At 45.5% G+C, this 17,500-nt stretch overlaps 1 protein-coding gene across 1 annotated transcript in view; it reads right to left on the bottom strand.

Annotated features, from left to right (window-relative positions):
- DXO (decapping exoribonuclease) overlaps positions 1–17,500 on the bottom strand; it is an 83,761-nt gene that overhangs the window by 6,740 nt on the left and 59,521 nt on the right. The window contains exons 3-4 of the mRNA XM_085856094.1: positions 8,517–8,727; positions 8,271–8,406 (exon numbers count right to left, since the gene is read on the bottom strand). Of these exons, the coding sequence (XP_085712220.1) occupies positions 8,271–8,406; positions 8,517–8,727 (347 nt within the window). The remainder of the gene's footprint in view (positions 1–8,270; positions 8,407–8,516; positions 8,728–17,500) is intronic.

Here is a 17,500-nt window from a genome sequence, read left to right as displayed (position 1 = left end):
TTGGTCCACGACCACACGCGTGGAGACAGTGTCTGCGAAGGAGCCTGGGTCGAGTAGATTGGAGTCCGAGGCGGGGATCAGGGCCCAACGCTCTCCGCTCTCAGGGTTGCTTCACGAACTCCAAGCGTTTCACAGCAAGCACTGTACGAACTCCACGACTCTCTGACGGCAACTCTTCTCGCAACCAGCACTCCTCGCAACCCTCCGAACTCCAGCACAACCCAGCAACCACGACGAACGACCCCCCAAGAACTGTCGTCCACAGAACTCCTCTCCACCGAACTCTCTGCCGAGGATGGCGTCGTAACTTTTATGGACCTCCCCGAACGGGGGGGGGGGGGGCTCGGTGGAACAGATGTCACTGTCTGCCCTGATTGGACGGGGCTCCCATGGGTCCGCCCTTTCTGGGCAGGGTTTCGGCCATTTTCGGCAGGTTTCGGTAGGGTATGCCCCGGTTAAAATAGGTGTACCAGATCCCTGTGTTGCAAGAGGCGACCAGGGTTGCGTCAGGAAGGGCATCCGGCGTAAAACATGTGCCAAATCACTATGCAGATCATATGGATGATCCGCTGTGGCGACCCTGAACGGGAGCAGCCGAAAGAAGAAGAAGAAGATATATATATATATATATATATATATATATATATATATATATATATATATATATATATATATATATCCATATATCCATATTATAGTCGACGACTACCTGTATACATATATATATATATATATATATATATATATATATATATATATATATATATATATATATATATATATATATATATACACACACATACGATGTGTGTTCAAAAAGTGTCCAACCTTAATTTTTCGTGCGTAAACAAATGAAGCTTGGGAGGCGTGGTTTGGTGCACGCATGAAGGCGATCATAATTCGTATGCGTGAATATTTTCCCGCCTGCAGTAGCTATCAGTCGCCGACAAACTGCCGATGAGTGAGGAAGTAAGTGGAAGTGAGCGCCGTCGGATTTTCGTTTTTGACAAAATGACGGAAAAACTTGAACAACGCTACTGCATCAAATTTTGTGTAAAGCTTGGCGATTCCCAAGTGGAAACGATCCGCAAGATTCAACAGGCCTTCGGGAACGAAGCAATGGGCACCACACAGATAAAAGAGTGGTACAACCGCTTCAAAGATGGTCGCACATCAGTGGAAAGTGAAGCACGTTCTGGTAGGCCCTCAACATCTCGAAATGAGATCGTCATTGACCAAGTGAGGACCCTGCTGATGCAGGATCGTCGAATCATGATCAGAGAGCTTGCAGACGAGGCGGGCGTCAACATTGGATCCGTTCATTCCATTGTGACTGAGGATTTTCCACCATCAGATTAATATATATATATATATATATATATATATATATATATATATATATATATATATATATATATATATATATATATGTCAAAGCTTGTTTCATTTCATGCAGTAACAAAAATCTGATGGTGGAACAAAAAAAGGGGCATGCCGAAATATTAATATGGATAATAATAAGATTTAACTACCATAATCATCAAAACGAATTTTGAGGGGCCTCTTGAGGAAGACAATAATATCATTACTATATATGTCAAAGCTTGTTTCATTTCATGCAAGAACAAAAATCTGATGGTGGAACAAAGAAAGGGGCGTGCCGAAATATCAATATAATATAAATATATATATATATATATATATATATATATATATATATATATATATATATATATATATATATATATGTAGATAAGATATATATATATATATATATATATATATATATATATATATATATATATATGTAGATAAGATATATATATATATATATATATATATATATATATATATATGTAGATAAGATATATATATATATATATATATATATATATATATATATATATATATATATATGTAGATAAGATATATATATATATATATATATATATATATATATATATATATATATATATATATATATATATATGTAGATAAGATATATATATATATATATATATATATATATATATATATATATATATATATATATATATATATATGTAGATAAGATATATATATATATATATATATATATATATATATATATATATATGTAGATAAGATATATATATATATATATATATATATATATATATATATATATATGTAGATAAGATATATATATATATATATATATATATATATATATATATATATATGTAGATAAGATATATATATATATATATATATATATATATATATATATATATATATATATATATATATATATATATATATATATATATATTGTTGCGAATTCGCTCCCGCCGGTGTACGATCGGCCGCTCGACTCAAATGGCGGCCGCCTTGCCCACCGGAACGGACAATTCAGTCGTGACCCTCTCGGAACAACGCCGGGAGCTCGTCACGGGTGGGGGTTTAACCTCACCACGATCATGCCAATTGGCACCCGCGCAGGATAGGGTTGCTCGCCAAATTCGATCTACCTAAGTACCTGCGCGAATGGTCGACCGGGCGATCGTACCACGCCACAGGCCGACTCCGGACACAAACCGCTTAAGCGGTCCGTTCCATGCTACAGTGATAACCGAGCGGTTATCGTCGGCCTTGACGGTTCCGATTAATTACCAGGATGTTGAACCCACTACGAACCCCTTACGTGATGCAAGATGGAGAGTCAAACAAAGGAAAGGACGCAGCGAAACGGGAAACAAGTTCACACAAGCACGTTTATACACACACACACACACACACACACACACACACACACACACACACACACACACACACACACACACACGCACGCACACACACACACACACACACACACACACACACACACACACACAAGCACGTATCCACAGCAAAAGAAAAATGCACATAAAAAGCAAAGGAAGAGTTAAAACCGAATACGCGTACATACGGCAACACTTAAAACAATACCACTTCAAGGACACGCGCCACCCACAGTCATTTACACAAACCCAAAGAAAAGAAAGGACTTCCCTTGGTGTGGCCGTCGAGTCCTCCTCCCACGACCTCCACTCCGAGCTCCGTCTCCTTCGCCGTCCTCCACTGCCGACTCGACCAGACTCGACGACACAGCTCGACTTCAACGAGCTCCTCTGGCTCCGCGAATTCCACGAGCTCCACACCGACGCAGAGACACTCGACCACGACGACACAGCTCGGCGATGACCCAACAACGACTTCAGACAGAGGCGAGTTCCACGAGTCAGGGAGAGAGCGAGACCTCAAGCCACCCCACTGGGACACAGGAATAACCAACCAACCAACAACCACACGCAGACGAGCGAAGCGGAAGAGGAGGAGGAAGCGAGTGGAGGAAGAGCGAGAGGAAGAGGGAGAGAGCAGGAAGAAGGAGAGAACGCACCCCGCCCGTGTCCGTCTTTTATTGCGCGGGGCTCCGCCCTTCACTCCGCCCCGTTTTCGATTCCACCTTCCTTCGAGAGGGTTCTCGAAAAGGGGCGTTCCCTCACCCCGACCGCCTCACGCTGTCCATCCACCAATCGGCGGCGAGCCGCCCTTCCCCCCTTCCCTCACACCAAGCGCGGGGAAGAATGGCGGGAAAAGCCCACCAGCATCGTTGGCGGTTTTTGTTTGTTTGAAATATAAGATAGAGAAAGAAAAACGACTGACTGGAGGATCGCAGCCTGAATGGATCCCATAAATTCCCTCGATACAACGGGTTTGGGCTAACTACACATGTACCTATCGAGATATCTCACCTGAGGGCCCTTTATGGTGTAATGCGAATTTCCACAGCCGTAACAATATTTACATACACACACACATCTATATATTGTTGTGGATTCTCGCCACTCCGGCGTGCGGTCGGCCGCCTTTATCCCGATTGCGGCCGCGCGCGCCCACCGAACGTGGCAATCCAGTCGCAGCTTTTCGGATCAACGCCAAAACCCAGCTACAGGTGTTGTTAACCACACCATAAATCAGCCAACTCTTCTGTCCACGCGCGACAATGCTGAATTGTCGATGTACCTAATTATTTGCGCAGACAGAAATGCCAGGGATTTCCACCTCAACGGAGCCTGCACGAAAACGAGCCGCTTTAAGCAGCTTGTTCCGTTTGTGATTGCCGAGCGGTTTTATATCGCCAAGCCCCGTCGGACCCGATTATTTTATCGGTGTTAAAAACCAGCTAATATTCCAAACGCAATTACGGCAGTTCAATGGAGGAAGGGACGCAACGAGCAGGTGAATATTCAAACAATAGGGAACATTTATTTCCAATTCACATATGCACGCAAGGCAATGAATGGGGGTCGGGGACAAGACACAAACAAGAAAACCTACAGCCGTTATCTATTTATTATCTACATGCACTTAGTCAGTTCACTACTTAAGGACAAGGCACCACAGACGTCCATGCAAAAACCCCAGAAAAGAAAGAAGAGAACTGGGCTCGTAAGCCTTTAATGTTCCTCGGAGCTGGGATGACCGAAGGAGCTCCGCGAGGCTGTGCAGGTCACCTTCGTCACCCTTGAGGCGACTCGATGGTCTTTTCGTCGGCGACCCTCCGTATGCCTCAGTTGTCCAAGCAGCAGCTGTTGTAACGGCTGTTCGTTTGGTCCAGGGCCTAGCAGTCTGGCCTGGTCGATCGGGCCTGGCCGACGACGCTTCAGAGGAGCGAACGGGCCTTGCTCTTTTGAGTTGATGCTCTTTAAGAGCCCGTTCACTACTCAGCGTCGCTCGGACCGTTATGTAGCTGGCTGGCGACTTCTCTCCAGCTGCAACTTGACCCCCTCCGACCAACTCTGGCGCTCTCCACACCGACTCCTCTGAACTGGACTCCACACTCCACTGGACTCCAAACTCCACTGCAGGCTCGACTCTCTGGACTGTAACGGCCCAGCCCAAAACTCTACACTCCACCAGCTACCAACTCAATTTCTCAGCGTTTCAGCCCGGCCTTTTATCGGGTTCGGGGGGGGGGGCGCTTGGTCTTTCACCTTCGACCCTTCACCCCCGGCTGGCTCCGCCCCTTTCGTAATTTTGATCCGTTTTGCCAGTCATGCGCGGACGTGTTTGAGATCACTCTCACAACGCGGCCGTGTTTGAAAACACCCTGCCACTGCGAGGATGCCATCGTGTTCGCCTGTGGATATGTTGTTGCTGGTGTGGGGGAAAAATTTATATTAATGTATTTTAAATTGTAACAAATGGAGTTTCAGAAATGTAAATTTTATGCTGCAAATTGAATTGGCTGTCATTTCTGGCCAAAAGACTTTTGCCCTAGATGATAAGAAATGTGTTGTTCTGGAGCAGAGTGACCGAGCTGATAAATGAACCTTTGCTTAGAAAATGTACGAAGTGGCTTTTTGTCTCAAGGACACGTCGACAGTCTGGGTGAATATCCCCCAACCTCTCTCTCATGGAAGTATAAAATGCTTTGAAAGGCACATTGTTCTCAGTGCAAGCACGTGAGGAGGTATAGTTTCTCAGTGGCTTGTACTCCTTGGAACTGACCAAGTACCAAGTTAGAATAAAACTCTCTGATGTAATGTAGAAGTGGATTGAATCGGGTTCGTCTAACTGTTAACTAAAGTAAGAATAAATGAAATATAACCAAATAATATTGCAATCAATGGGGATTCTTAAGTTCATTGTACAAGGGTGAGAAGTGTATGGTGTATAATTAGGAAATAAATTGTTTCACAAGGAAGGACTTGTGTGGACATCAGTTTTATCAGTGTAGATAGGGTTTTTGTAGGATTTTATAATCAAATCGGACAAACGTTAAACTCTGCCTGAAGTCAAATAGGATTCCACAATCGGCCAGTTGGAATCCTTCAGGAGGACAACGATCACAACTTCTTCTTCTTCTTTCGGCTGCTCCCGTTAGGGGTCGCCACAGCGGATCATCCGTATGATCCGCATAGTGATTTGGCACATGTTTTATGCCAGATGCCCTTTTTGACGCAACCCCGGTCGCCTCTTATGACACAGGGATATGGTACACCTATTTTAACCGGGGTATACACCGGCCCAGTATACTGGTACTCATTTCGCCGACCTCGGAAGGATGACAGGCTGAGTCAACCCCCTGGTGTATTAATTCAGTGGCCCAACGGGGCTTGAACTCAGGAACTTTTGGATCCCAAGCCGCTGCCCTAACCACTGCGCCAACACCAGGTTCAAGGACAACGATCACAACAAGGTGGGTTTAAAAAATCCACATCACTGGTGAAAAGATGGCGGCGCCATGGAGATGCTGGTGAGATTTTGTTTGTTTGTTGAAATGTTGTTGTTTGTGAAGATGATGTTGTTTGTGGAGATGATGGTGAGGAGATGTTGTTTGTTTTAAAATAAAGATAGAAAAAGAATAACGGCTAACTCAAAGATGCACAGCCCGGTTCACGAATAAGTTCCGTTATACATTGGTGGGGAAATCTAACCTGGACACACACTTATCGACATAACTGACCTCTGGGGAACCTGAATGGTGATCTGTGAATTTCCACAACCGTAACAATACTATATATATATATATATATATATATATATATATATATATATATATATATATATATATATATATATATATATATATATATATATATATATATATATATATATATATATATATATATATATATATATATATTCGGGCGGTCCAAAAACAGCAAAAAATTTTTTTTTTTCAGGAGATGTTGTTCGTTTTAAAATAAAGATAGAAAAAGGAATAACGGCTAACTTAAAGATGCACAGCCCGGTTCACGAATAAGTCCCGTTATACATTGGTGGGGAAATCTAACCTGGACATACACTTATCGAAATAACTGACCTCTGGGGAACCTGAATGGTGATCTGTGAATTTCCACAACCGTAACAAAAAAATATATATATATATTATGCCTGGTGTTGGCGCAGTGGTTAGGGCAGCGGCTTGGGATCCAAGAGGTCCTGAGTTCAAGCCCCGTTGGGCCACTGAATTAATACACCAGGGGGTTGACTCAGCCTGTCATCCTTCCGAGGTCGGCGAAATGAGTACCAGTGTACTGGGCCGGTGTATACCCCGGTTAAAATAGGTGTACCAGATCCCTGTGTCGTAAGAGGCGACCAGGGTTGCGTCAGGAAGGGAATCCGGCGTAAAACATGTGCCAAATCACGATGCGGATCATACGGATGATCCGCTGTGGCGACCCCTAACGGGAGCAGCCGAAAGAAGAAGAAGAAGAAGAAGATATATATATATATATATATATATATATATATATATATATATATATATATATATATATATATATATATATATATATATAAAGGCGGTCCAAAAACAGCAAAAAAAAAATTTTTTCAGACGTCTCCACAAGCCTTAAATTAGAACACTACGATTCAATAACGCGCATAAATTTTTTAAGTTGATCGGAGGTGATTTCGAGGTCGCTCCATATGATGACTTTTAGTTTCATGAGTTGGTTAAATTAGGGTATGGTCAGGTACGATTACGTATACTTCTGGATGTCCGAGGTGGAAATGGAGTGCATTTTAGAACTCTATTGGGTCGATTTACTTGAAGAAATGACTGCACCGACATTGAATTCACTACCATTTCGAAAATATGACCTAAAACAAGATTTATCATGACTGGAGTTGAGTAACTAATCCTACTCATTTCGATATTTTCTAATCTATAATTAATTTGTTGTCAGTCTAAACATTTCTTGGAGTAAATTGACCCCACTGAGTTCGAAAATGCAGTCCTTTTTCACCTAGAAAGTACAGAAGTACACGTAATCGTATCTGACCATATACTGTGTGTATGTATATATATATATATATATATATATATATTACCAAGCTTGCACACTAAAAACTCAGCTCGCCGTCACACAATTTCTATGAAATTGCTGGCACTTAGCGGACATGCCGACAATGTTTGGGAAGTGTTGGCATTCTATAGTACCACATTCTGTAGTACATTCTATAGTACCATTCTATAGCATTTTGCACAATGCGTATTTTTGTCATTCCCCATGTACGGTCTGTCGTCTGCTACCAGCTATGTTGTACTGCTATCCCATGCATGTGCACGGGTATCGCTAGTATACTGCATATATATATATATATATATATATATATATATATATATATATATATATATATATATATATAAAACATTATGCTGCAGCAACCCAACCAATCGCTAACAAGATGGTGAAATCTTAAAATTCAACGAGATTGATGATACGAGGAAGACTTACAGCAACCATCTTAGGTATTTTCAGTGTCTCGTATGTCTGCAGGTGTTGAACGTGACCACTGTCATCTCTAAATCCAACGACAATGCGTGGGACCCCGATCAAGAATGACTGTGCCCACCATTTCATCAACTTGAACCTGGAGCAAGGCAGTGAAGAAGGACCTTCATCCAAATCCAACCATAACAGAGAATGCAAATAATCAGGAGTACAACCATATCTTCATGCAACTACGCAAGTTCTCCTTACCTGTGTAGTGTGAACCTCTGGCCTGGTGTCACCACCTCCCGGCTGGTCTTTAGCTCAACATAGCTGCTTGGGGGAGGTCGCTCACCAGCACGGCAATCAACCTCGCCGGCAAATACCAGGGAGTGTCCAGCGAGGCGTGTGCGCACAACCGTGCAGAAACCTTCGTTGGTGTTCACAGGCCGAGAGACATCTGGCTCTCCTCCAGGCCTGTCTGGCACACAACATGTCCAAAACACAAGAACTCAGGATTCAGGCACAACCTTCAAGCACACCTATCTCATGAACTCTTCCCTACAAGTATGGTTTGTGTTCTCAACACATTGCTTCAGTGTTAAGCTACTTAAGTCTCCAGCATTGAGCCAAATGATACACACATACTTAAGCCTGTTCCTTGTGGTGATTGTGAATCCAAATTGAGATATTTGTACAGGACTCCCTCGCTTTAAACGAGGGATGCGTTCCGAGAAAATGGCGTTCAAATCAAAATCATTTAATGCAAACAGCTTTTCACATAATACAAGTGGAGATACGTTCCAGACACGTGTTAACAATCCATGACTTGAAAACCATGTTCTCACTGACAGAGCAAACATAAATAATACATCAATATTGAGTAATGCACTGCATTCCAATACAAATACAGTATAATGAATACTGTATACTCACCAAACAGGCTTATTTTATGTACGCTTTGGTGTGAAGCATTACTTTCTGTGGGACAGTGGGTCATTAACTAACAATGGCAGAGTCACTTTGGGTGGAGAGGACAACTCATCTGGGCTATCAAGCTTACTAATCACTAATCTTGCAGTGTTATACTCCTGTTATGCTTCTTAGGTAGGGGGGGGGGGGGCTCTTGAGAGGATGAACCACATGTAGGATGTTTGGGATGGTGCCATGATCCAAAGTATATGTGTGTGTATATATAAATATATATATACATATATATATATATGTATATATATATATATATATATATATATATATATATATATATATATATATATATATTCCGGCGTACTCTGAAGGTGAGTCTCTTGGCATTTGGGCGGGAGACGTGTGGCACAGATTTTGAAATGAGAGACTCGATTTGTTTTTGCCGAAACGTTTATAAATCGTTTAACACTGAACCGCACTGTTTATATAGAAATTTTGGTGTTGATAAAAAAAATCGTTCAACTCCAAGTTTGTTTAAAACAAACTCGTTTAAAGTGAGGGATTACTGTATAGTGACATTTGCAGGCACAACCATAATTCAAAGAAAGATAAATGGATGGTTCGTGATCATTTCTTGTGACCATTCCACTTTGTTTCCATACTTTTTGGAATCCCATCCCTCCATCCTTCAAAATGTTTTTAATTATTTGTTACCTCCACCACATAAGGTGAACGAGGTTATGTTTTCACCCCATTCTATCTGTTTGTTTGTTTGTCTGTCTGTGTGCAGGACATCAAAAAAAGTTGTGGACGGATTCGGATGAAATTTTGTGGACAGTTTCGGTGTGTGACACGGACGAATTGATTAGATTTTGGTGAAGATCCGGATCTGGTGAATAGGATTTTTAAAGTGATTCTTCACCATTGAGAGATGGTGCAAAAATTATGTATAGCACGATATTTCAAAAAGTTGCAGACGGATTCAGATGAAACTTTATGGACATGTTGGGTGTGTGACCACGACGAATCGATTCGATTTTGATGATCCAAATCTGGATCTGGATCTGAGAATTATTTAATATGTAAGTGATTCTTCACCATTGAGAGATGGGGCCAAAAACGATGTACAGCATGATATTTCAAAAATGTATTGGGCCCAATACGTTCTCGTGGATCAGGCATTACGTGGCGGAGGTATGCACTCTACCGAGTGCCCTTCTAGTTTAAAATGTATTTACATGCAAGAGAATTGTATTTGATTGCACAATAAATTATCAAGCCTGGTGTTGGCGAAGTGGTTAGGGTGGTGGCTTGGGATCCGAGGATCCTGAGTTCAAGCCCTGTTGGCCGCTGATTAAAAAAGGTACACCAGGAGGTTAAATAAGCCTGTCATCCTTCCGAGGTCGGCAAAAAGAGCACCAGTGTACTGGTAAGGGGGACACTGCATCAGCGGCATAGCCGCGTCACAACCAATGATGCAACGAGCAGCCACAGACTGCACTCGATAGAGAGAGAATAAATTATCTTGTTAATTATGTATGAAACCACTTTGCATTAAATGATCGTATTATTCTGTAATGGGCAGCAATAATAACATGTACAGCAAGCAGTATGTATGATTTTACTCAACAACTTCATTTCCTCCACCACCGAAAGTGTAAGGACTTTATATTTTCACCCATCTGTTTGATTGTCTGTGTACAGGATATCGCAAAAAGTTGTGGATGGATTTCGACAAAACTTGGTGGACAAAACCAGTCAAGAGTTTTCTTTGAACAGATTGCAGCCAACTGTCAAACACGGTGGTTTTTCAGTGATGGTGTGGGGAGCAATCTGGAGTGCTGGTCTGTCAGAGCTTGTGGAGTGTGCTGGCAACATCAACACTACGACACACATTTCTATCCTTGAGGATGGAGTTCTCCCTGTCTTCTCCACTGGTCCGATGGTCAAAAACAACACTGTTCATGGAAGATGGAGCTCCATGCCGCACTGCAAAAAAGACCAAAGAATGGCAGGACAGAAATCGGATCAAGCGGTTTCCATGGCCAAGTCGGTCTCCTGACATGAACCCCTTTGAACACCGCTGGGCCATGTTGGATCGAGCTGTGTGGAAGAAGTCCAGGAAACCAACATCATGTGCAGAATTGCTAACCCGTTTACATGAAGCCTGGGCAGACATCCCACAAGAGAAAATTTCAGAACTCGTTAGTTCTATGCCTGAAAGAGTGAAAACATTGAAATCTGCAAATGGCACGTCAACCAAATACGAGTGTTTGTATTGTGACGTCCACGGGACTTGAACAGTCCCGCCAACGTAGAATGAGCCGAAACGATGGAGGCAGTTTATTTATTTATAACCCAAAGATGGCGGTTCTATTCGCTCTACCGCAAACGGGACGAGGAAGGTGGCACGAGTCGCTTTTCACTGAGTTGATAACGTTTATTCCTCTAACCAGAAATACCAAGACTCGGCAAGAAGAGGGATCCGGGGCGATTCGACGGGATGGTGTGGGATCGGGCGTGGGGAAAACACAGACAATTCCAATGAATATACAAATCTCAAACCCTCTAAGGCGCCAGGTACACACACACAGACACACACACACACACACACACACACACACACACACACACACACACACACACACACACACACACACACACACACACACACACACACACACACACACACACACACACACAACGTAGCTATTTCTGGTGGTCAGGCTGGACCGTGGTGTGGACGCAACAGTCCCTGGATTGGCGTCGGACGAGCTGGCCTTGCTCTCGTCAGGGGGGCAGGAGAAACCGTGGTGCTGTCGACCTCCTGGTCTTGGCCCAAGTCCGCTCACAGCCGCCAGGGAACCAGTTCTGGCGCCAAATTGCGAGCAGGAGAGGGAGGCAGGTCCGCCCGCCGTTCGACCCCGTACTCCGAGCCAGCAGAACCCCAGAGCCAACCAAGGTGAGGCACGAGGCTCAGCAAGGCTACAAGACACGATGAAACCAGGGCCGAATCAGCGCAACAACACAGCACGCTCCCAGCACAACAACCTCCACCCCAAAAAACGGTCTTTCTGTCCCGATCTTCTTCCTCTTCCTTTTCGACCCCGAACAGAACCTTTTTATCCTCCCGTCCTCATCACTTCCAATCGAGCCGTTTTATTGGCCCACCGCCGTCGCCTTCCGCCAATCGTAATCACGGGGCGGAGCCATCCGCAGCACTGTCCTGTGACGTCACGGCAAGCCTCCAGAGAATACTAAAAGGGGTTTACGCAGACACACTTACCCTATCCCGTGTCCCTAATTACGTGACAATTATCATTTCCCCCTTGAAGAAATGGACATTTACTAGACAACTTATCACCACTGAATTGCCACTTATTACATCGAGATCCTGGTACACTCGAACAGCATGGCATACCTAATTAAACATCCTAATTACCCTTTGAATGCATACCCCCCCCCCTCAAAACGTAACAGTATTAAGAATGGATCAAATATACTTCAAATGTTGAATGAATAAATTCTTTTAAAATCATGGCGTCTATTTACTTCCGTCATGTCTCTGTAGATATATGTCTATATACGCACGCGCACACGCGCGCGCACACACACACACACACACACACACACACACACACACACACACACACACACACACACACACACACACACACACACACACACACACACACACACACACACACACACACACACACACACACACACACACACACACGATTAGTTAGCCAGAAGGAAAGAGAGCAGATGAGAACCAATGGCCTCTCAATACCTGGCGCGGTCAGCCGACCGCGCAACACAGTGCGCTTGGAGGATGCCCCACTTGAGCAATCCCAACTTAAGAGTCGGCGTGTTATCGCTTGCTTGATCACTTTGCCGGAGGCTCCTGGAAATGCGTGCTCCGCACTGGTCCAGAAGAACATCTGTCACACACCAACCCCGAGTGCAGATTAAGCGACAGGCAGACAATGAGGTGCGGCGAAGAGAGGGTGGCGCAGAGGGGTGGAGAAGTAAGCGAGGCAGACAGAGCGAGGCAGGCAGAGAAGTAAGCGAGGCAGGCAGAGAAGTAAGCGAGGCAGGCAGAGAAGTAAGCGAGGCAGGCAGAGAAGTAAGCGAGGCAGGCAGAGAAGTGGGCGAGGCAGGCAGAGAAGTGGGCGAGGCAGGCAGAGAAGTGGGCGAGGCAGGCAGAGAAGTGGGCGAGGCAGGCAGAGAAGTGGGCGAGGCAGGCAGGCGAACGAAGTGCAGAGAGAGCGAACGGCTTTGCGATCCGCCTTTTATAAGCCCACGACGAAGGCTGGGGCGACAAACTGAAGCGATGCGCGGTCATCCGAATCGTGCCCTTCCATTGGATCCCGGCCCTGCCCTGCCAGACTCCTGGGGCCGGAAGCGACCTCATTCGCACATCCGGCACAATGCGACCTGGAGCCCTTCACCGAACTCCCGGGCCGTGTTCTGGTGACTTGACGAGGGTCGTGTCGGTCCCGCATGCCCGTTTGGCGCACCCCCAGCAGGCTGCGGTTGGTGCTGTTAACGTGCTTGGCCCGTCCCCATGCCATGCGGTATAAATGGCCTGGGCCATGCAGCACGCTCGTTTGGTGGCAAATTGCATCGATGCAGAGATGCGTGGAGGCGCGTGGTGATTTTTCCTGTGTGCGGGAGATGTAGATGGTCGAGGTGGTGTTTCTGGTGAGCGGAGGCTGAGCAAGGTGAGACGCGTTGTAAATTGACGTATCAGATTCAAATGAAAGGGCACGCCATGCACGTCCTGTACAGTGTTGGTGGAGAGTTTCTCATAGTTGTGATTTTCACAGGCAGTCGCCTGGGTGCGGTGCCTGCTTCAATTTGTATCATGGATAAAAGGAAAGGGTTAGAATGAAATCAGGATTGAATGGCAGACAGAGATACAATTAAACTGAGGGATAAGACCCACGCAACACACTTCGTACAGTTAACCCATTAGACATGAGGGGAAGGTCTGACTGCATGAAGAGGTCAGGTCAGATATGGGAGCATGTGCCAGAGCAGCGCGTCGCTGCGTCCACTTTCCATCGGTACTCCAGGGGCCTCCGTTTGGCCATCCCCAGGCAGATACCTGGCCCATTCCCATATCCTTGAGATGCTCATCAACCGAATGCAACCATGAGGCACATGGTCGGCCCATTGGCCTCCTCCACTCACGAGGCTCCCTCGCTGAGAGAATCTGGTGAGCAGGATCAGTATCAAGAAAACGAGCCACATGTCCATACAGCCGCAGTTGATGCTCATGGACTATGCAGGTAACAAATTTTATTTGAGTCTCTCTCAGCAACCACTCATTGGACACAAAGTCTGACCAGCGATAGCCAAGGATTCTCTGAAGAGACCTGGTACCAAAGGAATGAAGTCTCCGTCTCAGGTCTCTGGTCAGAGTCCAAGTCTTACACCCACAGAGCAAGACTGGAAGCACCAAGGACCTGAAGACTCGGCCTTTTGTCGTCCCGCACAGGAACGGACAGTGCCACACCCCATGATCCAGTGAATCCACGACTCCCCAGGCCTGACCCAGACGTCTGTTGACCTCTGGCTCACAGCCAGCAGAGACATGAATATCACTGCCAAGGTAAGTGAATCTCTCCAGGACCTCAACATCTTCACCACAAACAGGTACAGACAGGATAGCAGCATCCACAACATCATTGAAAGCCTGCATTTTCGTTTTCACCAAGGAAATCCATAATCCTAGCAGCTCCGACTCCTCAAAGATGACTGCATCATCTGCGAAATCAAGGTCAGAGATCTTGACATTCCCAAATGATGCACCGCAGCTTGATCTCTCCGACATCCTCCACAGAATCCAGTCCATACAAGTGCTGACAAGTGTGGGGGCCAGAACACACCCCTGACGAACTCCAGTAACAACTGGAAATAAGTCAGAGATGGTACCACCACATCTCACAGCACTCTCAGTAACAAAGTATAGTTCAGACATCAGATCGATCCGTTTTGGTGGCACACCAACAAAGACCAAGAATCCTCCAGAGGGCACCCTGATTCACTGATCCAAACGCTTTACAGAGATAAACATTGGCTGCAAATAGCCCCTACCAAAATTCTCGTCTGCGTTCGGTGAGGACCCCAAGTGCAAGGATATGGTGAATCGCTGACCTCTTTGGTGTAAAGCCTGACTGTTCTGGACGCTGGTGCTCAAGCAGATGGTGGCGAACCCTCTTGAGAATTATCCGAGCAAAGACCTTGCCCGGCACTTGGGGTGGATACCTCAGGTTAATTAACACCTTCCCCTCATGTGTTATATACATATACATACATACATACTGCAGTCAGATCTTCTACTCATGTCTTGTGGGTTAGGGACGAAGTGCGTTGCGTGGGTCCAATAACTAGGTCTAATAACTCTATCTCTATCTTCTATTCTGATTTCCATTTCAACCCTTTCCTTTTATCCATGGTACAAATCAAATCAAGCAAGCAAGCACACACACTAGGCAGCCTCCTGTGAGAAAATCACCGTATGAATAAACTCGCTTCATGGCGCGCGCATGGCGCATCCTTTCATTCAAATCTGCAGACCAATTTACAACGGCGTCTCACCTTGCTCAATCTTCGCTCACAAACAACTCACCACCTCGACCACCAACATCTCCCACACACGGGAAAAATCATCCCACGCCTCCTCGCACCTCTGCATCGATACAATTCGCCACCAAACAGAGGTGTGCTGCACGGCCCAGGCCACTCAGACCGTATGAAGCGGGGACAAGCCAAGCACGTTAACAGCACCGATAGCATCTCGCTGGGGATGCCCCGAATGGACACGCGGGACTGACACGACCCTAATCCAGTCGACAAAACACGGCAGGACGGGCGGCGAGGGACAGGGGCCCCCGGGGGGGGGGGGAGTTCGGTGCGGGGCTCCGAGCCATGTCGCACGGAATGTGCGCATGAGACCGCTTCCGGCCCCAGGGCGGGGCTATGACCGCCGTGGACCAACAAGGAAGCACGATTCAGGCCACGGCGCGTTGCTTCGGGTAATCACCACACGCTTCGTCCAGGGCTTTAAAAAATGCGGATCGCGAAGCCGTCCGCCCTCTTCTCTTTTTTCGCCTACCTGCCTCGCCCTCATCTTGGCCTGTTTGCCTCGCCCTCTACTTCACCTTTCTGCTCCTCCCTCTCTTCACCGCTCCTCGTTGTCTGCCTGTCGCTGCATCTACACTTGGGGTTGGTGTGCGACAGACATTCTTCCAGGACCAGTGCGGGGCACACGTTTCCACGAGCCCCAGAAAAGTGATTAAACAGGAGATAACGCGCCGATTCTTGAGGTGGGATCGCTCAAGTGGAGCGTCCCACAGAGGTACCCGCAACACCCACAGACCTATCCACGACTAGCCTAGGAATCTTTTACCTTACGCATCTTCTCTCCTCTCTTTCTTTCCACCCCTCTATCTCGGCCCCTCAGGATGCAGAAAAGAGCATCCATTCCAGATTCGCAATCACAGTTTCCTCTGGCACGACACCGCACCCCTGATATTGCACCACACCTCCCACTCCTTAGACACCAGTATTTCTCCCTCCAACCTCCCCCAAAGCAAACTGGGTTGCGCGGTCGGCCGACCGCACCAGGTATTGTAAGGCCGTTAGTCCTCATCTGCTCTCTTTCTGGCTTTCTAATCTTCCTAAGGTGTGTGTGTATGTGTGTGTGTGTGTGTGTGTGTGTGTGTGTGTGTGTGTGTGTGTGTGTGTGTGTGTGTGTGTGTGTGTGTGTGTGTGTGTGTGTGTGTGTGTGTGTGTGTGTGTGTGTGTGTGTGTGTGTGTGTGTGTGTGTGTATACAGGGTGTCCCAAAAAATGTACTCACATTTTGGCTCCTCATCACTCATTGAATTTTTCATTTATTTTCAGATCAAATTGACCCTAATAATGGCAGAAGTACAACCAGGTTTGGAAGAGAGAAAATTTATCATAAAGTGCGACTGGAAGCACAAAAACATCATGGAAGTGCAAAGACAATTTAGAAGACATTTTCACAAAGATCCACCAATGCGACACACCAATACTCGCATCCGAGATAAGTTTGAAAAAGATGCAACTGTGCATGACGTCCATAAGGAGCGTTCAGGAAAACCACGCTCATCAACCACCCCCGCAAAGGAAAATCAATTGCTGGAAACCCTCTACCGCTCCCCACGGAAATCTGTACGACAAATGGCTCGTGAGACAAGAATCTCAAAATCAAGTGCCCATCGCATTTTGAAGCTAATTAATTGGAAAAGTTACGTTCCAAAATTAATTCATGCTCAAAATGAAGACGATC

The sequence above is a fragment of the Eptatretus burgeri genome, chromosome 15 (assembly GCF_056783735.1).
Source record: "Eptatretus burgeri isolate ZD-2024b chromosome 15, Ebu_testis_v1, whole genome shotgun sequence".
Taxonomy (NCBI): domain Eukaryota; kingdom Metazoa; phylum Chordata; class Myxini; order Myxiniformes; family Myxinidae; genus Eptatretus; species Eptatretus burgeri.
The sequence above is the reverse complement of the archived record's forward strand: the minus strand, read 5'-3'. Positions and strand labels throughout refer to the sequence as shown.